This window comes from Centroberyx affinis, unplaced genomic scaffold, assembly GCF_046629955.1.
Source record: "Centroberyx affinis isolate AG114_WGS23_722 - 3 ecotype Tasmania unplaced genomic scaffold, CSIRO-AGI_Caff_v1 ptg001445l_1, whole genome shotgun sequence".
NCBI lineage: Eukaryota > Metazoa > Chordata > Actinopteri > Beryciformes > Berycidae > Centroberyx > Centroberyx affinis.
The window spans coordinates 67,249-92,977 of NW_027279919.1; the positions used below are offsets into that span (position 1 = coordinate 67,249).

At 39.0% G+C, this 25,729-nt stretch overlaps 2 protein-coding genes across 2 annotated transcripts; both read left to right on the plus strand.

Moving 5' to 3' along the window:
* The first annotated feature begins 2,082 nt into the window (after positions 1–2,082).
* Positions 2,083–19,025, plus strand: LOC139650137 (protein FAM171B-like). Its single transcript, XM_071526695.1, has 8 exons — positions 2,083–2,212; positions 10,349–10,594; positions 12,104–12,196; positions 12,441–12,599; positions 13,699–13,869; positions 15,544–15,660; positions 17,272–17,395; positions 17,996–19,025. Exons 1-8 carry the CDS (start codon positions 2,083–2,085, stop codon positions 19,023–19,025), a joined length of 2,070 nt encoding a protein of 689 aa, XP_071382796.1.
* Positions 19,026–21,061: 2,036 nt separating this feature from the next.
* LOC139650136 (uncharacterized) lies at positions 21,062–25,081 on the plus strand. The gene is made up of 7 exons (XM_071526694.1): positions 21,062–21,191; positions 22,423–22,693; positions 23,117–23,251; positions 23,497–23,631; positions 23,796–23,833; positions 23,956–24,244; positions 24,342–25,081. Exons 2-7 carry the CDS (start codon positions 22,426–22,428, stop codon positions 24,350–24,352), a joined length of 876 nt encoding a protein of 291 aa, XP_071382795.1. The 5' UTR covers positions 21,062–21,191; positions 22,423–22,425; the 3' UTR covers positions 24,353–25,081.
* The last annotated feature ends 648 nt before the right edge of the window (positions 25,082–25,729 follow it).

Here is a 25,729-nt window from a genome sequence, read left to right on the forward strand (position 1 = left end):
GCAGCATGTTAGCATTTAGAATTTTATATAGCAAAAGACAGATAGTCTGTGTTTTTATTTAGAATTTTTGTCTCTTACAGCCTTTTCACTCATTTTAACACATTTTTTGAGAAGGCTTGGTATAGCTATTACCACAACAAACCCAGTCCACACACGCGCACATGCACGCACACACACACACACACACACACACACACTTACTCACACACGCTACATGCAACAGGTCCCTTCCTTGGATAAATCATTATCCCTCCCAATATCCATTTTTCTGTTCAAAAGAATTTCCATTAACGTCTCGCGCATTCAAAGCCACTGGACTTGCAGAAGTGGTACAAAGTATACTAGGCCTTGTGAGTAGACTTCTTACTTTTTACTTGAATGAAAATAAAATCCAGTAGCTATCCATTAGAGTTGCACCAGCCCTGTTTCAATGAAAAGTAATTGAAAGGTAGGTGAAAATACCTTTAAAAAAAAAAAAAAAATTTCTGTGAGGAACTTTGGAAACGGGAAGCATCTGAATTTTGCTTTAATGTTTAAAGTTTAACGAAGTCCTGATGTAATGTCCTGCAATGCATAGAGTAATACAATCTGAGGCTCCTCTACTTTCCATACTTTTCTCAAAGTCGTTAACTTTATCATCTCCCTGTCATATGCCGGAGCATGCCAGCTCACCTCAAAAAGCCTTCCTGATGCTGACATTATTAATGGTAAGTCATGCACCTGTCTCTCCGGGCAAGGGCTTATCTTCCGTGTGACATTGTCTATCACTTTGTCATGCTTCCTGTCTTATACCCTCACATCAGTTTATTGCCTCTGGTCCGTCCCTGGTATTTTGAAAGTGAGCGCAGCTGCAAATTCTTACAATAATCCGCCCCATCCGCCCCCTTCCCCCCACCCGCCCAACATGTCACCTGGCAGACTGTCATCTTGAGTCTGAGACCAATTAAGATGAAAAGAATTCATAATATTGTAAAAAGAACTCAGAATTGTTTTACCGCTGTATTTCATGACAGGAAGAGTATGAATTCATGAGAGCTTATAAAGCCTTTTGAGACATAACAATAAAGCATATCCCACAGCTTATAAAACCTTTTATTAATATAATGGATCAAAGTAGGTTTCGACTGATATGGGGGTTTTGAAGGCTGATAATGATGGCAATAGTTTTAGCTTGAAGTCGTCAATAGCCAGTAAATTGTGCTGCCACTTAATGTCTTTAAATTGGACCATTTTCATGCCAAAACATTACAAGTATTCAGCGTTTCCCCCAGAATTATCTTCTTGTCAGGGTGGAAAATGAAGAATTAATTTACACAAAATATATTTGAGCAGTTAAATGAAAAAATATAATACAATTTTGTAGCTGTGGTCAGGAAGGAACCTCATATCATCATCATATCATCAGTTGACTGGACGATATCTGATATTTAATAAAAGGCCAATATGGGCCCAATATATCTGTCTACCCCTTGCACTAATGGGATAGTGAGCGTAGTTCATTCAGCACAAAGTTTAAATTGACCTTTATTCAACCAGACAGCTCAATATCAAGAGCAAACAGCCAGTTAATATTATTCTGATTGCCACTGACTATAAATCTATTGCAGCAGCCAATAAATGGAAAAGATGTCCAATGTAAAACATGACTAGAAATTTAGCAATAAGCAATGAATGAAAAAAGATGTCCACATAATAGAATAGAATAGACCCCCTTTGCCTTATTTACAGTGTTTTAATGACTAGGCAGCATTGTGTATAGAATAACAGAGAGAACTTCTATCAGTGCTGCAATAAGATTAATAGAAGAATGCAGCCAAGTATGGAGCAGAGAACAGCCACAGATTTCAGGGGTGAAAGCAAGCCGATTTCCAAAATAGTCCCAGTAGATGCAGCTATTTATGTGGAGAAATGAACCATTACAGCATCTAATTTGTGGCAAATTGATCCTGGAGACTCGGGTTGTCATCCATCCCCCTGCTAGTGTGTTTAGACTCCGATTTATACTTTGTCAGTGGGGAATAGAGTCGGGAGGACAAATGTGTCAGCTCACTAGCTCTCTGAGGCCGCTGTCACAGAAGAAGTATGATGGTGAAGAAGCCAGCTGTGGAAGGCTTCACTCATATTTTGGCAACGGCAACAGTGCAGCAGCAAGCTCTGCAGGCTGACACCGACCGCTATGAGGAAGCCAACCTTGAGGCGCGACTTGGAGGAGGTGACAAAGTGAAACAGAGCTCAAATATCCAAACCATAAACACTAAAGGTTGACTCTGACATTAGAAAGCAATTGTGTGTCAGCAGTTCTGGAGGTCTACCAAGATGGAACATTTGAAGGATTTTATTCAGAAATGAGGTATCCACTATTTGAAAATCATGACACCTACTTCTATAAAAATGATATAAAATGATATTAAAAAAAAATTAAAAGGAATTATGGGACTTTCTAAGCGATAGTTGGTAACTTGTAATATTAGGTTAAGTCTTTGGCTGGCAAAATGCGAACATGTTAAACACTGGGTCAACTAAAATGCACAGATATTGAATGATGAACTTCGGGTTGAACTCTTAAAGGAATAGTTCACCCAAAAATGACAATTCTGTCATCATCTACTCCCCCTCATGCCAGTTGAAACACAGGTGAAGTTTGTCCATATAACACACAGGGAGGTTGCCAGCACAACTCCATAGCAGCCTTCTCCAAAACAACTGAAGTCAGTGGGGACCAGTTCTTCAGAGTTCCAAAAAGACCTACAGTATATTTACACCATCATTTAGTGCAAATCTTAACTACAGCTGATTGATTTGCAACAAATAATGGTGTATAGGTCTTTCTATTCACAGTGTGATTGTTTGGCTGTTTTTGTTTTGGAACTCTAAAGAACAGGTCCCCATTGACTTCAGTTGTTTTGGAGAAGGCTGCTACCAAGTTGTGCTGGCAACCTCCCTGTGTGTTATATGGACTAACAAATTTCACCTGTGTTTCATTTGGCATGAGGGTGAGGAGATGATGACAGAATTTTCATTTTTGGGTGAACTATTCCTTTAAGACTAATGTCATTTCAGTCATAATTATTCATTTTTCCCCACATCTTAAACCATCTCTTCTACATTTACAATCATCTCTAGCACACATTCCTAGTTCACAGTCAGTAGAGGATGCAAACTACAAACACAGCCAACCATAATAGGCATCCAGTGCACACATTACTAGCAATTACGACTCGTTCCTTAGTTTCCACTTGGTTGGAAATTGCACACATAATATTTCTTGTTGCTACAATGCAGTTTCTAAATTGCTGAGTGTGCCATTTCAAGCAAGAGCGGTCAACTCTCCCTGCAGTTTCTGACTGTGGGTAGAATGAGATTAATGCACTTAAAGCCAGCAGGGATTATGGCGAGGTCCTCCAAGCCATTATCCTACCAATGTTGTATGTGCATGTCTATATTTATAGATATGTAGAGTTAATGCAGTGAAAGTATAGTCTAGGTCTAACTGGTGCTGAGAACATGTAGAGGAGGATAGTGGATTTTATTGTTGAGCGTCTTAGAGATGTTGGAGTAGGCTTTATTGAGAGAAAAAAAAACCCATCAGGAATGAATACAGAAAATAGGTAGGACAGACAGTCTAGCAGAACAGACCAGACAACACAACCAAGAAAATAGAGAAATATAGAAACCCCAACTGCCACCATGACTCCATAATGTAAATAAATCCCAGTCCACACTCCCATTCAAAAGAGTCCATATTGCTTTCCCAGTCTTTTTCTTACACCCATAAAACATAGCCCAAAAGAAAGAAAAACCCAAGAAGACAACATGGCCAAACTGAATGGCATGTTTTTTCCCAAATGGCCTCTATCTATAGCTCTGTACAAAGCACGGGTTATGTAATAAGAGAATTCAAAAAGAGGCTTGAAGCAGAATTCATTTTCACGCCTACTGTGCTCAAGCCATTACACCACAAAACTCCTAAAACTAAATAACTACTGTAATAATAATAATAGCTTTATTTATATAGCACCCTTTGGAACAAAGTTACAAAGTGCTTTGCAGAGAACAAGGAAAGAGCACAGGAAAGCATATAAAAAAAAGGCAGAAAAACAATTCAACCAAAGACGATAAAAGTGAGAAAAAGTCAAAACAATAGATAAACAATACAAAAAAAAGAAAATAACAGTATTAAAGAGCACTACTACTACTAGCCTACTTTGTACAAGTCAGATTCCTCAAGGACAGACATTAATACACCCAAAACGTTGTCTGATCAAATAAATTGATTGTATGTTTAATATTATATGTATGAAAACAAGACATGATACAGTAGAGGATAGATGACAGATGTGTGTCTAAAGTAGGCTTTGCACACCAGTTTTCACATTATACCAGTTCTTGTCAAAACTGCATTTTAGGCTGAATCAATCAGTAAGGATCAAATTTACAGCAACAGAAGGCATCGGCTCTCCTTTGGTTAATTGGTATCACATTACCACCATCTAGTGGCCAAAATCACTCGATACAAGCGTTTAACCCTTTTATTTGCACTGTAATACATTAGAAATCGTCCCATATAAAATCACATTGTATCCGCTCTGTTATGATAGAATCAGTCACCTAAAGTGGTGATGGGTGGGAGGTTGAAGAGATGGGTCATTTCAGTACAGCACACCAACTGACCAGGGCCTGCAGGACTAGACACAAGTGATAATGGATTATTTATTGATTTATTTTCATGCTCTTAATCCTGCTTACATATCAAGTGTTATGTTTCCCCATGCATGACAATCAGTTATGCATGCATAACACTATTGACGCAGCCTATAAGACGATAGATAGATAGATAGATAGAGTACATATACATACATACATGGGCTACATACATATAGACACACAGGTAGCCTAATAAAGAACGTAGTATTCATGGTTTCTAAAGCAGATAGGCTAAATCAACTAGTCTCCAATAACAGTCCTCCATTTAGTGTAGGCTAAACCTCGACGCAGACGCAGCTCTCTCCGGTCAAATGAAGCAGCTTAAAGGGGCGGAGTTTCAACTAAACTGCTGAGTTTGAATACAGCGAAGCGTCAGCAACTTGTCCGAGTGGCTGACAGGAAAAAAAAAAAACACTGAAAATGGCAGCGGAGTGAGTGGCAGGAAGAAGCCGAAACTTGGAACTGTAACGAGGCTTACAAACTGGCGCAAACTGCTCAAAGTCATGCGGCATCCGATCTATCTTCTGTCTCTGTTGGTTTTCTGCGAGAATGGAAAAGCGACTGGAGATTTCACTCCCGCCGGACGCACTCTGCATCTCAATGAGGGGAACTTTTCTGACCAGCATCGGATGAAACCGGATCAGCATCAGCACCGCCAACAAGTGCTTGACTCCTCGCCAGGTCTGTGGGCTTGTTTGTTTTACAGAATAAAGTAAACTTTAGTGGTGGCATTAAAAATATCACGCTTCAACCTTTTAGCCTATAGCTACAGGAAAACTGTAGTTTGAGGATAAAGTTTGAAATAGTTGATATTATTTTCACGATTTCTTTCATTTCTAGGCTATTTCTTTATCTAATATCCTTTAGACTAAGCTGTTTTCCTGCCTTCTGCATCATGGTTTGCACAGAAATCTACTGACAATTTTGTGGATCAGCATGTGATGTGAGAGCTTGCTGATGTGACCTCATGACCAACCGTTTCTCCATCTGTTGCCTGTTCCCGCTTCACTATATCAACAATATGATCAGCAATATATTAACAGTATGTACAAGACAGAAATTGACACTAGTAAAAACTACCTGACGTGAAAGATGCTGAAAACGTTTCACTTGACTAGCATTGGTCAAAAAAGTGTGTGTGTGTGTGTGTGTGTGTATGAGAGAGAGAGAGAGAGAGAGAGAGAGGAGAATCTTTTTTTGTTGCTCATGCTGTCTTATTTAACAGACGACACATAGTTTCAAAGTGAGTTTTTCTTAAATCTATACTTGAATAAATCTCTCTCTCTCTCTCTCCCTCTGTCTCTCTCTCTCTCCCTCAGACTCTCACACACACACACACACACACACACACATGCACAGCACTTTCCATGACAATCTGCTTGTTTACAGCGGGGCAGAGGAGGAGGAGGAGGTGGAGGAGAGGAGCTGAAAGGGGGGATTTGTGATCCTGCGTTCCCTCTTCAACCGTTTCATGACTAATTCATGCTGCTGTAGGAGTGCATTCCCATGCCTCATCACATGATCCTCTAGTCTGTCTGGTCCACTAAGAAACACTTGGAAAAGCGCCCAGAGATGCTGTCGTCTCTGGTGCCACATCCCCCCTGCTGGCTTGCGGTTGCCAAAACCTGTGTTTCCCCTACTTTGTCGTTTCAGTACAGAACAAGAGCTCAGGGGAGAGACTGACCACTTTCTTAAAAAAAAATAAAATAAAAAAAAAAGAAACGCTTCGATCTACAAATGAACAAAAGCCACCTTTCTTTGTCCAGATGGTCAATTATTCCATGCTGAGACGAACATCATCATTGTTTTCCCTACATAATAAAGGCTAAGCAACAGATTTGAAGATTTAATCATCCGCCCCCCCCCTTAGGATGTATTGTAATTATATGACAACAGGACTGTTTGTTCGGACATCAAGTCGACATGCCTCCCCCTCACCAGGCTTCACCCTAAGCATCTTTTGTCTCAAATCTCTGTTTAAATTGATATTGCCGACCTGTGCTTGAGTTGTTTATAGGCTGATTTGGTTCCACATGCCAAGGGGTGCGCTCGTGTTTTCATCTATTGGTGGAATGTATGGCCTAATTCCAACACACACACACACACAGTCCTGTTGGGGGCTACCAGAGATAAGTCCCTGCCGGACCATCTGTCTGTCCTGCCTGGTGGTCTCACAGTCAACATGTTTCATCTGTTCCTTCCTGCTTGGCATTCCCTACAGTGTTTTGTGCTTGTCATCCACCAATGCTGGCCTACTTAACATCTCCATTTGCATCATGTTGAGTTCTGTTCTGTGTTCAAAGGATAAGGCCGGTGCTTTTTAATGCATTGCTTGCCGTCAACAAATCCTATGAAAATAGCAAAATCAACAATACGTTTGCTGTACTCCCGTTACTTTCTGACTTACCACGTACCGTTTTTAGCTGTCAACCCGGAAGTAATTGGCTCCAGTTGTAAGCTAAAAACCTTGAAATACAGCTCACAAAGACATAGTTTCAATTTTAAAAATCGCTAACTGTTACCACGAAAAGTCAGGCTGTTGTAGTTATTACCAAATCAAATTCAAATGGGAACAACTTCTGCAGGGACTATTTTCAGTGCTACGGAACTACTTTCCTGAGATCGCAAAGTGTTTACAGCCGGCTTATTAAGTTGTTTGAGGAAAAAATCGGCTGGCCCGGTGCATCGAGATGATGAAATATGCTGCCCAGAGCAACAGTATGGCTCTTTGACGTGTTTTTAATCGTTTTTTTAATATAATGGAGTTCTATGGCTGCTGGAACATGGCTTCATTGGGCACCGGCTACATGGTTAAGATTTGCTGGCAAAACAAAATCATTGCTGATTTTGTTATTTTCATAGGATTTGTTGACGTTAAGCAATGCATTAAAAAACACCGGCCTTATCCTTATAAGTAACATTGCAGCATTTGGTGAAATGATGATGAAGTAACGCTGCATCTGCTTTATGTGCCAGCAAAATCATCTTAAAATGCTTAGAGCCACAGACATGGAAAGGAGGATAATTATCAATCATAATTATAATAATTATCAATTGCCATTCTCACGTTTGCTAAGCTGCAAAGTTGTGCTTTTGTACTTTTTGTGAATTTATTTTCACATCCTAGACTAATCTCGTAACTCTTGAACTCGTAATTCGATCAATATCTTCCACATGCCAACCAACTGGAAATGTATTCTAAAAAGTCCAATATATATCCATTGATAAAGAAATCCTCCAGTTTTCAAAAAGAAAAGAAAAACACTTAATTGCAGGTGCTTTTTGCTGGACACCAATGCTATCATGTGCCTGATAATTTATTCATGCTATATCACGCCCATCAGATAACGTGGGGTCTGTTTCTCACCCTACCAGAAAAATGGCTCAGCGGCCTGTAAGACAGCCCATTTCAATCCACTCCATAAACCTCTTTGTGGTGGGTTCAGTTCGCCAAATGGGGAGATTATAGTAATCTGGCATGGCTCACCTCCACTGCAGATTTAGCGACCCCCTTCTGTTATGTTTGGCCACTAGGACAGAACACACACAACGAGGTCTCCTTTCCCAAAGAGGCGTCCTGTTTCCCTTCTGTACTGGTGTAAAGCCCAATGGGAAGAGCAAAGCACCAGCACTGCCAAGATGAGAGGTTTGTGTCCCACTGGGGCCAAAAATACATGCAGTCATGGTAGTGTGAGGCGTTTTTGATAGAAGTGCCTACCAGATGACATATGTTGCAAGTATTTGTGGTGTCTGCTTTTGCTTCTGATCGGCAAAGACGAATCATTAGCGGCCATGATATGAGATGAATTGTTTAGCTGCCTTTGGCACTTGCTGTAATACTGTGTAAGCCGGTACCATCAGGCGTGGCTTCACTGGCTTTCAGAAAAGCCTTTGGCAGTGCTTTCAGACGCAGGATTATGAGCCATCACAGTGTAGCAGCAAATTCAACCATTGCCACTGTCAGAGTCACCATTAGGGAAAGATGCTTAAGATATTATCCGTGTTTAGAGGGCCGTGACAGCAGTGACACAGCATTTAGTCATTAAAGGGGCAATAAGTAAGATTCTTACTCCTGTATCGCACAAAATGACCATAATATCTGTGGGGGTTTGATAGGGTTGTTGATCAATAACAATAACTCAACAATTACTTTGCCAGGTGGTGAGATTTTTGGCTTTCAAAACTCACTTTCTGAAACTGTTTTGGAACAAAAATCTCCTGAATTTCAAGACTCTCACCAGATTTTCCCAGTTGGTCTGCGGATTCAAACAGTCGATTTTCCGGTCACAAGCCTGCTTTTCTAATCTTAGACTATGACCACCTTCACGGTTGGTCATTCACACACACACACACACACACATCCACTGAACACTGTGGAATGGATATTAAAGTTCACAACACATGAAAACACCGCAAATTGTCTCACTCATTGATTCTCAGTGGCTATTATTGCATGTGCTTATCTGCGCGACCTCCATTTATTGATATAGAGTCATATAGTGATATATTACTCACTATTCTTTCTTCATTATTATGCAACACTATGCTTCAGAAATCAAGTCCCGTTATCATTAACCTACATACAGTATTGGGTTGTGTGGCACAGTGTGATCTTGATTAATTGGGTCTGTGAATAAAGTGTCACATTATCACTAGGCCTAAACGGGATTCTATAGGAGCTACATGAACACATGATTAGGGCTCCCATATGAGAACCACATTATTGGGAAGATATGTTTAGCTGCCTGCATGCTGATGTAGCATAATGGTGTCTTGAATGTGTGCTGCTTTGTACTAATTGCCCAATTTTCCCATTTGTATTTTAGTCCACCTCTTCTGTTGAGATAATTTAACTGACATCCACAAGAGGTTCTGCTAATTAGTTTCCCTGTAGTGTTGTCAATAAGGCCTCGTCTGTGATAATTGGACCTGCAGTTACTCCAAACTAGGCCCACTATTTTCCCCCACTGTTCTTCAATAATAATACTAAAGACTGTGTTTGTGCTGCATAACTTCCAGGTGTGAATCTGTTAAAATGAAAAGCAGGGCAACGCTGAAAAGAGCAAGCATGTTCAGCAACATTTCCCAGGACAAATAAAGGTTAAAATAATAATCTGTTCATGTAAATAAATGTCTGTTTTGCTACTCTCTACTGTCAACTGATAGCACAATAGTAATTCAGCCTATTCCCAGGTTGTTAAAGCTTTCAAAACAGCTGATATTGGGTAGGTCTTTCCCAGGGAAATTCCTTTGGCACACAGGAAGTGACGCATTATATGTTTGTTTGGAATAAATAGAAGAAGAACAGGGTAGATAGCATGAGCAGCGACAGCCATCATGGCTGAACAGACAAAGAAAAGAGCGCCACCTACGGAAACTCAAACTTCAACAAAAAATCCAAGAAAAAATACTGCACTGGTCATGCTGTTGATTGCCAAGTGATCTCTGGGAAGTTCAATGTAAAAACACCAATGACTATTTACCACCAAAGATGTTGCCAAAAAAAAAAAAATCTTGTGAATTACCACTTTATAAAATACGATGGTGTAATTCTTAACATGATCATCTTGTCTGAAAGAGAAAGTGGGGAACATGAAGTGTTTGAGTAACAGCACCATCATCCTTTATCTTAACCTATAATCTGTGTTTCTCCCAGGTTCAGCCTTCACCCTGAAGGTCCAGGTCAATGACATGCTGAGTCGTCAGTACCTGAACCAAGCTCAGGTGGAGGTTTACGTCAACTACACCAGGACCAACACAGCTCTCACTGAGGAGGACGGAGTTGTTTTGCTTCATGTACCGTATCAACTTGGGCTGCCTATCGCCATTGTGGCCAGCAGGGAAGGCTACATTTACACAGTGCTGCCTTGTAAAACCAGTAGAATGCCAAGTAAGATGAACAGTTAACGTGTGAGTGCTGATAGGAATTTTAGGTACTGGAGACAGAAATAATCAATGGGCGGAGCCAAAGAACCACAGTTTTTAAAAGTTAGCTAACTGACAGAGTTGATTGGCAAAGAGGGAATTCTGGTCAAAATATAAATAAAAATATGAATGGCAATACTTTATTTTTTGCATTAATTCAACTAACAAGTCTGGATAACCCTAGAATGACTAGATTGCATTTTTTCAATTAGTATGAAGAGTGCTAGGCCTTACAATAATAGCTTCCTCCTCTCTTACCCCTTGCTTTTTTCGCTGTACTTCACAGTCCAATATTACTTACACAGAAAAAACTGGTCCAATTTAAGTTTAACTCAACCAATGAGATAATTTCTGCCTTCAGAGCAGCTCTGCCTCTGAGAAATGTTTGTATAACCAAAAGTCCAATCTGCTGTGAGTAGGTGTGTGTCTGTGTCTATTTGTGTTGTAATGTGCATGTGTGCAGACCTGGGTCAAATAGTATCTGCAAATTAAATCATTTTTTTAGTCTGTATGGAGCACCAGATGGCTGGGCTTTATTGTATCAGGACACTTCAGACAGTGTCACATAAGAAATCAATCACAGAATATATTGAGTTCCATAAACTTTCCTGTGATATGTTTAACTTTATAGTATTCGTTGTGTTGCCAAAATTTGCCACACCCTACTCACCCTACTCTACTTTCCCACGTTGTGAACTACTTTTGATTGCGCAATGCAAGACCCGCCTTAATGGGATGACTGACAGGTGGATGCCTGTGACAATGTTAATGCAGTCCTCTTGAAAATTCATTTGCAATTGCATTTTGCCAGGGAATCAGCGCAGTGGCGAGTGTATTAAATGGCAAAGACAGGAGGCGCTGTTTCACTTTTTACATTTGGATAAGCATTTACATTTGCCACCTTTACAGCATAATATTGTCTTTGATAATGAAATGTACCCTATTAGAGAGTGCAAAACCATATAAGGTAAATGACATATCAATTATAATTTTGACACCATTATTGCATAATCACATGAAACATATCTATGCATTTCAGGAAATACACTTTAATTTTCCAATTTGCATCATCATTTGAATAAAGCTAAAAATAAAGCATGCAAATCTCTTTTTAAATGAAATGTCAATACTAGTATAGGAATTGTCAAATGCAAATTACATTATTGAATTTTCATTTTCATTTTGAGCCAAAAACTGCACATACAAGTGGCAAATTTAAATTCAAATGTAGGATTACATGGCCATATTACATATTACATTTCCATTTGAATTATGCATGCGATACGCTTCCATAAATCTTGAAGCTAAGAGATAGTATTGAGGTAAAAGCTTAGATAAGCCACTGTAGTGAGATGCTAGACCTGATGAAACATAATGTCACAGTGCCATCTAGTGGAAAAACAGCACATTTTGAAATAAAGTATTGAAAGTTAATTTTCTATCTTTTGTTCTTTCCCTTAAATCATTGTTGTAGTATTTTCATCAGTGACCATGTCGCTACTTGGTCTGAATCAAGGCAACATCTGGCTTTTTGAAGATTCTGTCCTTATAACTGGCAAAACATCAGGTATGTGCTGTTAACAATTGACAATGACTCTCCTCCAATTTCTTTCTATCTATCTATCTATCTATCTATCTATCTATCTATCTATCTATCTATCTATCTGCAATATTTTAAGCTCATATCCTTATAAGCATTTATTGAAGGGAACTGAAAGAATAAATTGTCCAAACATGGCTGTATTAGAGAGAAAATACTATTACTGTCTATAATTTTCTTCTCTTGTTCATCATGATTTTATTATCTGCAGATGCTTCATCCCAGCCCATTGTTCAGTTTCCTAAGAGCCTGCTGAACTTGGCAGAGGGCAGTGATATCTCCTCTGTTCAGGCCTATCTGACTTTCCCCAAGCTGTCAACAGATGATGACGACTCTCTCAGCACTTTGGGCGTCATGAGCAGTAAATCAGGTGTGTGTGTGTGTGCGTGTGTGTGTGTGAGAGAGAGTAGGGTGGTGGTGGGGGGAGGGGAGGGGGGTCTTTTTGGCTTTGTCTTTAGGTCCATTTTAGTCTGTTTTGTTTTCTCTGTGTTCCCTTGTACTGTGTGTGTAATCTTGACAGACAGCAACTTAAAACTGCGAATACTGAAGTGAAGGTTTTGGAAGAAGTTATGCCTATACTATTACAAAATGATTGCTGACATGACAGTAAAACTTGTTGTAGAAAACATTTTAGTTAGTAGCTATGTTAAGACGTGTGCCTTCAAAGCATTTCATTTGAAATCATAGTATATTTTTGAAATCATGAGTGATCAGTTTGACTTTTTTTCCCCTCAAAATCTATATCTAGCATTTTGTCCAACAGCAACAGCATTATCAGTATCTATATTATTTCTACCCAGTCTGACATAGGAAATAGAAAAGTTGCATTACTGTTTACATTCTGGCTCACGGTTTGTATCATAAGAGTCTTGATTGTTGCACATACTCAGATGAAAGTATTCTACGACTCATGAAAAAGATTCAGATCTGTTTCAAATGATCCAGTGCAAATATTGAAAACAGTTCCAGTGTCTGTTATTATTACCTTCCTTCTCCTTTTGACCAGATTATCCAAGCAGTAGGAATGGGATGATATATCGAAATTCAGTGTATCGCAATACAAAAATGTAACAATACATATCGTGGGGCAGAACAATTAATCGTGATATTAGCTACACTTTATTCTGCTGTAGTAATCACAAATGAGATAGCTTGCCCAATTATGCACACGTCACACTGTTGTCACTGAACTTTTATTTATTACATTGTATCGTTTTTGTATCGAATTGTGAACCCCATATCATGTATGGAATTGTATCGTGAGATAAGCAAATCATCCCATTCCAACCAAGCAGAATTCAGTTCTTTCAGTCAGACCAAAATTTCAGCTGCACTGGTAATAGTATTTGAGTTGTGGTGTTTATATAAAAGTGTTTCATTGAGAGAAAGATAAAACTGAGTAAATTAAATTAGCCCAGTGTGCAGATTATTAGGCTTCACTTAAGCATTTGTTTTCTCTTTGTGTTCAGGATACAGCAGCATGGAGTTGAACCCTGTGGCGGCTGTCAGTGTGCAGCTTTTCTCCAGAGAGTCAGAGTTAGATGTGAGTGGACCCGTACAGATCACCCTCCCCATCCCTGACAACTGTGGACTGCAGACCTCAAATGCTGTTCCAGCCTGGTTCTTCAACTGGACTACTGGTGAGTTCAAGTCAGGGTCATGTATGCCCAAATCAAAAATATTTGGATCTTTGAAGAACCTGGTGAGGAAATGATCATAATCAGATGGTTTCTATGTGGAATTTTTACTTGCTTGATGCACTAGATGAGGTGTAATAACTTCTCATTAATGTGATAAACCAACAATTTGCAGGTGATAGTGTAAAATTGAATTTGTTTTAAATGCAAGGCATTTACAATGATCACCAAAGACCTCTTCCATACACATTCCTTTTCAGATGCAGTGCCATTGTTAATAACCAAATTTGGGAATGGGTCACAGTTGTGTATGCAATTTTGATTATTACATTATCAGTTCAGTTATTTCAATTTGAAAACTGAAAATGTCAGCATTCTCAGTAATATAATGAAATCCAATAATGTAATAATTACGAAGTTAACAGGAAAAAAATTACAGAAGGTAACCTTTAATATGTTAATGGCAAATCCATATGTTAACAGTATTATTGTACTATTACCGGCAAATTGTTATTATATTAATGGCTTATTACATTCATGGGAATTTTTTACATTAACACTTGTAACAAGCTTGCCACACAGGACAATATAATGACTACCAAGTTTAGACAAAGTATTTTAGATTCAACTGAATATATTTTGACAATTTACCTGACACTGTTTGACTCGCAGTAAACTTAACTCATCTGGTACCTCAAGTAGATTAAAGGTAATGTGTATTTTTAACCTGGACCCAGGTCTGGTCAGCACTCTAACACTCTAACCCACTGGGCCGTTTTTAGTTCTTTCAGTTAAATATATTCAGCCATCACAATACGGCTGACCGTTTAATCTATGAAAAGAGGTCAGCTGACCATTTGCCTCTGGTTTCTGTTAGAAGTGGGACTCGACCCCACCCCTCCAGGGGAGATTTTGACCTGAATGCGGCACCTTGGGCCACTCAGTGATCGTGCCTTATTATTGTCATGAACCTGACTCAGTTAGATGCCTCCGAGGAGAAGTCCTGTTGTGTTAGTCTATCTTTGCTTTGTACAGTTCACCATGTTGTACCAGCCAATGCTTTGCTGATGGTTTTTCATGACTAAAAATATAGTCAGAACTAATAGTGTATAGTTATGCTTAATTGACTTATAGGCAAAAATCTTTAAAGTGAGTCAGTCTAGGGTAATGTGTATTATAAATTAAAAAGTCCTCAGATTTGACAAAGGCATAGCTACTTTCTACTACTTTGCTCAGAGTTTCATGTGAAGCAGGCATATTACACAGGTTGTTTATGGTCCTAAAATTCATTGAAAGTTTGCACATTTCAGTAAAAAGTAAATAAGACATGATAAGAAATCATGGCCTTGAAAGTGACTAAATTTATAGTAAAGCATGGTTTTCAAAATCACAGATTTGCATCCTTGTTCTCAGCTGTCAACCAATATAATGCCTGGTCAAAAAAAACATGTGTTTTGACCATAAAAGCCATTGAACAGTTCTTGAACGTAATGCTTGAACTGTGAACTATTTATTTAGGACTTTATCCTTCTATGATTATACTATTGTCAGAGAGACACAAGTGGTATGCTTCAATATGTGAGATAAATAAGAGCACAGATGCTTTCAGAATACTACTTACTACATACTTTTATGTAGACAGTAATGTTGATTTGTGACTTGGTTGTTTTTATCTAGGTGGATGGATGAGAAAGGGACTGGGGATGGTGGTGCTGGTAGAAGGAAAGCTGATGTGGACATTCACAGCTCCTCACCTGGGCTACTGGATCGCAGCACCTTTGTCATCCAACAGAGGTAAGTAATCACATTATAAGTGTTATCCATAAAACATAAGATAATACAACTTTATCAGCAGGGTTGGTGTGATGTTATGGGCTGCAATCATTATGGTAGAGTGTTTTCTTACCAGGTCAGACACCACCACCCCCTTTTGTTCATTTACATATTCTGTAAGCAATTCATAAAAAGCATACCACAGGGGAAAAAAAATACCACTTGCTCTAGTCATATAGTATATGTAGACTGACCTGGTAATTCACATATGGGCATCAATTGGGTTGCGAAACCTTAGCTTAAAGTACTACAATTTTGATTTTGTAGATTTTAGAGAGCAAAGGTCAAGCAAAAGTTTCCATAAATTTAAAGAAAGGTGAGCATTCAGGTCCAGTGTTCCCTCTAAGCTGCGTCTGTGTAACATAGTTTGATAATTTAGCACATTGACCAAAATTATATGTTTTCAGTTATCAGTAATTGCTCCTCTTGTCCCCAGAAAATGCATCAATTTAAACAGGGATTGAGTCACATTTATGTATAAGAAAACTTCCTACTGTGACAATCTCAGGCCATAACACATACATTTTATTAACCACTTGTGCCTTTTGTGAACAATTTTGCATCATGTGCCTCTACCTAAGTGTTGCTTAGAGGAATTTGGGGTTTCTCTAAATAGTATGTGGTCCACTGGACGTGCACACAGACCTGAATCATCAGGGTGGGTGTTAAATATTTAACGCTTAATTACCTTTCATTAACTTTCATTGCCTATCACCTGGGCTATTGCTGAGAATTAGGCAGCAGTAATGTGGCTCCGTCATGGTAATCAGGCCACAAGTAAATTTACAACTAAGTTCAAATTACCAAGCTTTATGAATGATCCTACATTTGATTAGACAAGGTTCCCCAGTGCCATATGGCTAGTGGCAGAGTTAGTGCTGTGCTCTATTCACTGAGATGCAAAACGATGATTTTTGTGAAGGTTTGTGTAAAACCCATCAGAGGATTGCTCTGATTGTGGCAATTTTATTTTATTTTAGCTGATGAAAAGTAAATTCCATAGGCCATTCCAATCCATAGACCCTTTTCTTTTAATTCATGTATGTCTACTGTCTGAAGAACTGTAGATTAATTGAAATTTGTCAAGTAAATTCAATTAACTGCTGTTTTTTTTTTTTATGTTGCACATTTCACCTAATAAATGAAGACATTTCTTCATTGATCTCAGCATATTGAGTGTCCTTTGAGGCTGTTTGGCCCTGCCCAGTTGGTGTTCTGGTTAACTGGCTGCTAAAATTGTTTTCCCCATCTTCCACCACATTCTATGGGCCCAGGTATGGGACAAAAGCAGTGTAAATGAAGATTAAAAGCTGCTTCTATTTGAAAGTATTTCAAGTGAAAGACAAAAAGTTGCATCCATTCCAAAGCATTGTAAGTGAAAGGTAAAATATGAAAGACAAAAATTTTATGTGAATGGCAAAAAGTCATTCAGATACAATACTCACTGAATTGATGCAACTTTTTTATTTTCATTTACAATGATTTTGAATGGATTCAGCTTTTTATGTTTCACTTTTCACTTCAAACATCTTCAGCCTTCTAACCATCTATGCCTCCCAATACCTGTTCTAGGCTTGATGGGACTTGCCACCCCCATCGACTTCATCTCACACCATTCATCTTTTCTGATGGTTTTCCTCGGAGGAACGCTTCTTATTGTCATCGCCATTCTGCTTGGCTTGTTGTGTTACTGCAGGTAACAAAGGCTTTTGTCTCATACTGTGTCTAAACTGTGGTGAGGTTGATGTGATAGCTGTAATTTGTGTAGAATAATTCCAACATCAATGTTTAGCAATAAAATATGATTAATGGGCTGTATGTGAAAGTTGACATTACTTACTATTTAGTAAGTAGAAGTAAATTAATTAGTCGCAGGCAGTTCACACAAATCTGAGGATGATTTTAGATTCAGATCTCAATTTTGCATTACATTCCAAATTTTTAACCAAGACTGCTTTTTTATCAGCTAAAAAACACAGCTAAAATTAGACCATTTCTTGTCTTGCCTGATGCCGAAAAGCTCATACATGCCTTTTGAGTAAACAAGCTTGAAACTGTTCTAAGTTTAATACCAGTAAAATACCAAAAAACGAAACAAACTGCCAAACATGTTGATTGCAAATGCTGCATTATGTATTGCAATGAATGTGTTAATAGTTTTCTATATTCCCACTGCATATTAGTAGGGAGTATGCATGATGAGCTTTCAGATGCAGCCCACATAACTGAATTAACTGTCATGCCCCATTTCATTGGCCTGGCATTGTTTGAGGCAGTCTTTCTCTCTGGTTCACAGAAGTTCCCTCCGTGAGACTAAGCCAAAGAAGATCCACGCTACCAAACTGTCAAGAAAAGACCAAACCACCTCCACATGCGACAGTGAACTCTCTGAAGTATCTTCAGGTGACTCTTGTAATCTGCAGGATGGGTTGAACCAACCATACACAGAAAGCGGGGATAACCAACACAATGCTTCAGTTATTTCCAAGCACAATGGCAATATTATAGCCAACCCCAAGGCCACAGAACTTGGATTGATCCAGTTTGATGAAAATGCGGTGGCCATTAGGCTGGAGTGTACTGAGCCGGAGCTTAACGCCGACCCTAATGATCTGACGAGTTTACACGAAACGTCCCAGCAGATGAGAGTTCCCCTGTCCCTGAATGACAGTTTGTTTTTCTACAACCAGCCCGTTGCCATTCTTCATGCCCCAGCATTCTTCCACTTGGAAGAGCAACCGGAGCAGCCGCAGTGGAGCAAGTCGGCCACTCTGCCCCGCGCAGGTGCTTCTAACAACACTCCCACAGAGCCGCTGAGTAAAGACAGTTTCACCCAGACTCTGCTGAAAGGTCCTGCTGTCTCCCAGAACCAAGCAGTAGAAACTGAGGAGCAGCTTGGGGCTCCAGGGGGCTCCCAGGCGCCGCCCTCCTCCAACCTCTCCAGGGGTCACTACGGCCTCCCGGAGTCAATGTCGGTCCCGGGAACATTACATAAAATCGGGGACAAAAGACGCTCCTGCTTGGGCAGTGAGCTCCAGGGAAATTCGGAGCACGCCTTGGCAGAACTTTCCAAAATCCCTTCACCTCTGCCTCCGCGGGCCTGGTTTGTATCACTGGAGGGCAAACCAGCAGCTGAGATCCATCACGCTGTGGCAGAGCAGCAGAGGAGACGAAGGCCGACAGAGAGTCGAGAAACCAGCTTAGACTCGGGGGTGGATATGAGCGAACTGAACCAGACAGCTGGTCGGAGGGCGGTAACACTGGAGCGCAATGCTACCTTTGTCAAGAGCAGTGCACCCAGCAGTAAACCTGCCCCTCCCCAGTAAAAACAATTAAAGGCAATGGACCTCCCAATAAACTCTAGTGCACCCCGTTTGTAAATCAGCAGCATCAATTCAACAGTGTCAAACATAAATCTATCTAGCTATCTAGGTATTTGTAAAAACAAAATGACTTTTTCACCTTGTTAGCTAATTTTCTTTGTCTTAACTTACACTTATTTAACAATACATGCCAAAAATATATTTTCTCATATTTTATATCAACACTACTTACTTTTCCTTCCTGGAAAGTCATATATTTTTAGTGGTTACTGCATTGCGTATCAGTAGGCGTACATAAATATTCCAACCAATAATTCCCCTTCCTCCTGTTATATAAAAGCTGCAACTTAACAACTTTTGATGTGCCACGAGTGGCAAAATATTCCTCCTCTTCCTCTTTCTCCTCGGCTTCCTGCACTCCGAGGGTTTTGTCCACTGCTGCTCCAGAGACAGGAGTGATGGAGGTGTTGGAGGAGGTGTGTGCTCCTCTACAATAGAATGGAGGCTGGCATCAAGTTTGTCTGAGTCACTTTGCATGCATGCTGTGGTCTAACCCCACCCACTTCTGAACAGTCCCTCCCCATGTGATCTCCTGGCCCAGTGTGAGCAGGGAACATTGTGGTTGGACAGTGGGGTTAAAACCACAGGTCAAACACAGGGGAAGCGATCAGTCATCAAGTTCAAGCACTCAAGTTCAATGGATAGACTGTCATGGACTAACTAAATATGACTGTATGTGTATGCCATTTTAAAAATGTGATCTGATAACTGCTTGTGTCATCTGATAGCTATTTGTTGTATGCCTTTTATGCATGTATTTTTTATTTATGATTGTTTGAATAATTTCATTACACTTTAATGCAAAAAACTGACCTGTGTGATGTCAAAATTTGCTTAGTATCTATGAAACTATGCAATATAGTTACGACTCCAGCTTGCTTATGATAAACACTCAAAAATGCAAACACATTACACATTTTAAATACATTATTACATGATATTCAGTCTATGCTTTCAACTTACTTGCACGTTTTTCGTTTTTACACCTAAATACTGGAGCATACACTCCAGATCAGTTAAGAAACATATGCCAATTGGAGGATGGTTGGCCCTTGCAGGAATCAAATCCCAAACATTGGCTCTCTAACTTTTCCTAATGTTGAATGAATAACCCTCATACTTACGCAATGTGTGTTTGTCTGGATCATAGTGATGGGCATTTCAGCTCTTTTTAGTCACTCAGATCCTTTGGCACAGCTCACCTGGCTCCCACATGGTTCTTTGTTCAGTAATTTACATTTTTGTCAAAATCAGCCTTGTGTTTGTACACATGCAACACTTAAATTTGCAGTGGAATCTTACTGTACATTTTTATAACTACAAAAATACAAATTTTGCATTATGTTTGTTATCAAAAACGTTTTAAATAAACATAATTGCAAAACAGCAAGGCAGTAGGCTTCAATGCTACCTGCATTGGAAGTAGGGCATTTGTAATATTGTATTGACATTGCACAATAACCTTCAGGTCAACTATAGAACCTTTAAATCAAATAGTCATAAAAGTAGAACACAATAATGCATCAACACAAAATGCATATATAAAATACAAAAACTAAAATAACTTTTTGTTCTCATATACGGCAAGAATGAGAATCTTAGTGGTATAACAAAATTCATTAGCCTAAATAATATGACTATTTAATAATTCCTTTATCAAAATAGGATTTTGGGCGCAAACATCTTTTGTTCAGTGCATGTCACATGCGCACCGATTGATTCCTTTATTAATGCGTTATAAAATTATTTTGACATCATGGTACTACAGTTGTCACACGTAACATAAACCTAACAACACGTCAATACAATTTATTCAGTGTTTTGATCACGTAGGCTATATCACAAAAAATAGCTGTCAGTCACACACACGCACACACAGGAGACACTCAGGAGAACTGACTTTGCTCCCAAACCCATGTGCCAAACATATCGGACGTCATGTAAAAAAAAAATAAAAAAATAAAAAAAAAAGTAAGAGTGAATGAGGAAGTATCACAAAGTTGAGGGCGTGCACACCATATAGCCTCATATCCTCAGAGCCGGAAAACTTTTTTTTGTTCATTTTTGGGACTTACAGTTTTGTGTGACTGCGACATATCAAACTTTAAGGTAGGCTATTGTAAGCTCTTCTCTTTTTCTATCACTTTTAAAAGCCTACTGACGAGAAAGATAAAAGTCTTGCAGCGGCATTTGGAACACTTGTACCTGACGTGTTTCGACATGAACTCTCCTGCCAGATGTTTCTTTGTCAAACTATGCAGCTGTTCAGCCTTATTTTGTGTGTTATAACATTGATTCAACACGTTGCTTGTTTGCATGCATATATATCACTTTTACTTCTGCATCACGACCAGATGAAAACTTTCTCATGTTTACAAGCAGTTAAGCTCTATTGTAGGCTAATGTACCCTATTTAAAGTGATATTCCCTCAGTCAAGATACACACCACCAGAGCACACACTATAGTGTAGACTTTGCTGTAGAGACGATGTAACAACTATTTCACTAGTAAAAGTTGACTTGGTAGCCGAAAAGAGTCAAACTGAAAATGAAAGTAACATACACGGTCATTTCTTTTCTTTTTAAATGTGCTTTTAAAAAGAAAATCCAGGCAAATGGTGTTCAACAGTGTGAATGGCAGGCAGAGAGAAGTAAAACCACAACAATTATGATTCTATCTTTTTTTAAACCACATAGTTTACATGGAAATGCCACTGAATTTCAGCTTTGAAATCTATGCCCAAGTAAAGTTTGGTCCCCATTAGTGAACTACTGACTCCTGTAGGTGGAAACCAGCCCCTATATGGATGTATATTGAATATCAAATGAAATAACAAAGAAAAGATGGCATAAGTGACCGGGACATAATCCAGGATGATTTCCTGGAATCACTGCATCTTTAGATCAACAAAGTCTCCTATTCCAGTGGTTCTCAACGTGGGGTCCGGGGACCACAAGGTGTCCTTGAGGGGGTTCCAGGGGGCCTCCAGCAAATTGATGAAATGTTATCTTTCTACCTACAATACAGATAGTCATGGAATTCTGGACACAATCATATCTAATAATAAAAATATTCTCAGATTTGGGTCGGAGAGAAAAAAACCTCATCAAATGGGGGTCCGTGGTACTAAATTAGGGGTTCTTGATATGAAAAAGGTTGAGAACCACTGTCCTATTCCCTGCCAATGTACTACAGAATTTAACAGACTTTTTTGGAAGAGTTGTTCATGTACCCAAATACAAATTATAGTCCATCTTAGGGTGAGGGTAACAACAGCATAAAATTATGAGTGGTACTGAATTCTAAGTACAATGCACAATATTTTCTGTTTCATCGCAGACCATGGACACTCTGAAGTCAATGCAAGACAAGCTTTGCATGTGGCTGTCAAGCGATCCTGAATACATCCTCGATCAATGCGGGGATATTTTGTCTAGGAATCAATTCCGAAAGGTAGAACAGCAAAGTAGTGCAGTGGAGAAGATGAGAATGCTTTTGAAGATAATCATTGAAATGGGAGAAGATACCTGCCAGCGCTTCTATGACATTCTGAAGCAGCATCAAGCACATTATCAACAACTGCAACAGTTTTTCGCCGATAACGCTCAAGGTAAAGAACAGTCTATATAATTCCTGTAAAGTCTACATACCCTATATATAATTTTCCTGAATGGGCCTTAACAAGCAGTAGGCCTTAATGGAGACAGAGGTGCAAGTCTTTACTTTTTATATTTATATTTACAGTACTGTGCAAAAGTCTTAGGCACCCTAGATTTTTTATATACATTTCTTAGAAGTCTTAGATGTTCATGTGTTTTCTGCATTAGTGTGTCAGTAGACTGCTGTTTATTGTAAATTTTTGATATTCAGAAACGTTTCATTTCATTAGTTTTGAAAGCATCTTCGCTTTATGGATTTCTTTGACATATGCCTAAGACTTTTGCACAGTACTGTATATATGTTTGTGAGGAAAAGTGCCATTATTATTAGTTTATTTATTAATTAGTACATTTATTTTTATTGTCCTTTGCAGGATCATGCAGGCCAAAAGTGTTTGCTGATAATAACAGTGTTGTTACAACCCGAGAAATAAAAGATGTCAAAGCAAAATCCTTCTCCATGAGAATCGACACAGGCAGCCGTAGCACAGAAAGTTGTCAGTCAGGAGGTAAGTAATTATTTCCCACTTATGATGTAGGGCGGTATGAAATCAATACATGAAATTGAGTTGTAAAATGGTTTTGTCATCAGTAAAGTGAAGGTTTTTTTTTGTTTGTGTATGTCAAATTTAATACTAGTTTGAATCATTTTGGGGTTTGACTGATATGTTTCCATCATTGCAAAGAACACACATAGTATTTGTGTACTTTTACATAGCGTAGCACCATTTGAAGTAAGCATGATCTTTCTCAGAGATTGCTGCTGGACAAGCTCCCCAAGCAGATTACGTTGCACGCAGTGGCGGCGTCATATGTGCTGATAAAATATCAGGCGTTACGATTGACGGTGCCATGGACTTCTCTGTGCAAACCTCATACGCATCCGCAGGTAATCTTCTGCTCACTTTTTCTAGACTGTTGACCAGTAATCTGTCCGATGTGCAGTATGTACAGTACAGTATATATGTACAGTATATTCATTCATTCATTTATTCGTTCATCAAAGCTTCACTTACTAACATTAAAACACCAAACTCGTTCTGGAAATTTCAGCAAAACCTAAGGCAGTGGAGAGGATGCCTTCCTCTCAGGTAAATGCACAATTTGTAGTAGCACACACCAAGGTACACATTAATACACACACATTGATAAAGAATTTTTTTTTTTTTTTGATTTTACAAAGAAAACTTATGAGTACTGCTCTCTTTTATAGGGCCCGTCTGCCAAAACCATCCAAAAGCACAAGGTGGAACTCACTGAGTGTCTGAGAGCAGAGCCATCTCTCATTTTGCAGCATGTGCATGCCGAAAGCATCGTCAGAGATGATCAGTACCAACGAGTGATGAATATCCCACAGCCAGAGGACAAAGTTATTTACCTTATCGATAGACTGATTGATAACGGTGAAGAATCTTGCTCTCCGTTTCTTAAACTTCTTGAAAACGCTGAGATTCTCAACACCTATCCAAAACTCAAAAAAATTGATTTATCCATCCAAAATGGTAAATTATTTGAATGTTTTAATAAGTAATCATTTGTACGTTAGTCATGTGTATAAGTTGTAAGAAATAACTTCACATCCCTCATCTTCCTCTACAGGTAGAGAGTAGATCCAGTCTCTTCACAGCTGCCTCCCTTATCATTATTATTGGGAACAAGAACACATTCTGCTGGATGAGACATCTGATATCATTTTCATTTTCTGATTTTTTGTTCTTGTATAATTTGGGAAAGTTGTCTTTTGGTGCTATCAGGCTTATTTTTTGTTCTACTGTTACGTTTTACTTCTTCTTAAATCTACCTGTGTATGACATGTGAATTAGGTGAAAGGATGAAAGAGTGATTTATGGGTTTTTATAAGAAAATTATCATTTTCTTAATAGAAGTGTTATCAGTTAAAAAGTGGAAAAGGTACTGTTTAGCAGCTCTATAGAGAATAATAACATCACAAGTCCTAGTTTTCTGATAAGAGGTTCAAGGACTCAGTTGTTTTCTGGCTTTAAGAGAGAATTGTACCTGTTCATAAATATTGATTGGATTGTCTTAAACCATACGAGTAACATATATATGAATTGTGAAGTAGAGTTAATGCTACTGTACATCGCCTACCAGATGTCCAACCACTAGAGGTCATAATTGTTTAAGTTTTGTTTCCAATTTTTGGGTTGGTCATAGTTGTGAAATTTGTTTGTTGTATTCTTGATACTCAATCTATATATATCATGTAATGTTATAATTATATAAATCAGAATTACATTTACAACTTTCAGGGTCAGGGACTATCGTTTTTGTAATCTTTCTTTAGTGATAGAAACATTTGAATGTTGCAATAAAAATAAATTTGCATAAATAAATTTCCATTTGGTCATTTAGAGAAACAGCTTTCACTTTTCTCAAGCAAATGTTGTGAACTTGATATTAGTTAGGATTAGGAAATATCTGCCGGTCTGTCTGCCCCCTCCCCTCCCCTCCCCTCCCTCCTCTCTCATCAAACAGTTTCGGCATGTTGTGCCTTTTCCCAGAAGAGTCAGTTAGTTTGATATGAGCATGCCATCAGCTCTTACAGCTAAGCACTATCTTACCTCTCGGCATGTCTACACTTTCTCCAGTGGTGAAGTATCAGATGTCAGGAAGCACTGCGGCATATTGGATTTTATTGGAAAATAAGTTTGCTTCCCCTTGAAGTATTCACAGATCAGGCAGAGTTTACCTTATGTCACCTCCCTCACTCAGATGGAGTTAATTCAGTTCACAATGCATGGATGTGAGTAGGATCACATCCAGTTGCCTCTGAAATACTAGAGGGTGAACTTGTAAAGTTTGAACGACGCACAATGATACCCCTGCTTCCCTGGGAGGAGGCCTTGGCCGCCTGGCGTTGGCCCAAGGAACTCTGGGAGTGTGCAATAAGAGTGTAGAGGCAAGGTGGCTGGAGGATACCTTTGGAATGGAAACAGTTTGACGCACTTGCTAGATCATAAAACGCC

Coding starts and splice junctions, on each gene's coding strand:
- LOC139650136 (XM_071526694.1), top strand. CDS start 22,426: ATGGACACTCTGAAGTCAATGCAAGACAAGCTTTGCATGTGGCTGTCA. Junction 23,252..23,496: donor AGAAAGTTGTCAGTCAGGAG/GTAAGTAATTAT, acceptor GATCTTTCTCAG/AGATTGCTGCTGGACAAGCT. Junction 23,834..23,955: donor AGAGGATGCCTTCCTCTCAG/GTAAATGCACAA, acceptor TCTCTTTTATAG/GGCCCGTCTGCCAAAACCAT.
- LOC139650137 (XM_071526695.1), top strand. CDS start 2,083: ATGATGGTGAAGAAGCCAGCTGTGGAAGGCTTCACTCATATTTTGGCA. Junction 10,595..12,103: donor TAAAACCAGTAGAATGCCAA/GTAAGATGAACA, acceptor TCATTGTTGTAG/TATTTTCATCAGTGACCATG. Junction 17,396..17,995: donor GGCTTGTTGTGTTACTGCAG/GTAACAAAGGCT, acceptor TCTGGTTCACAG/AAGTTCCCTCCGTGAGACTA.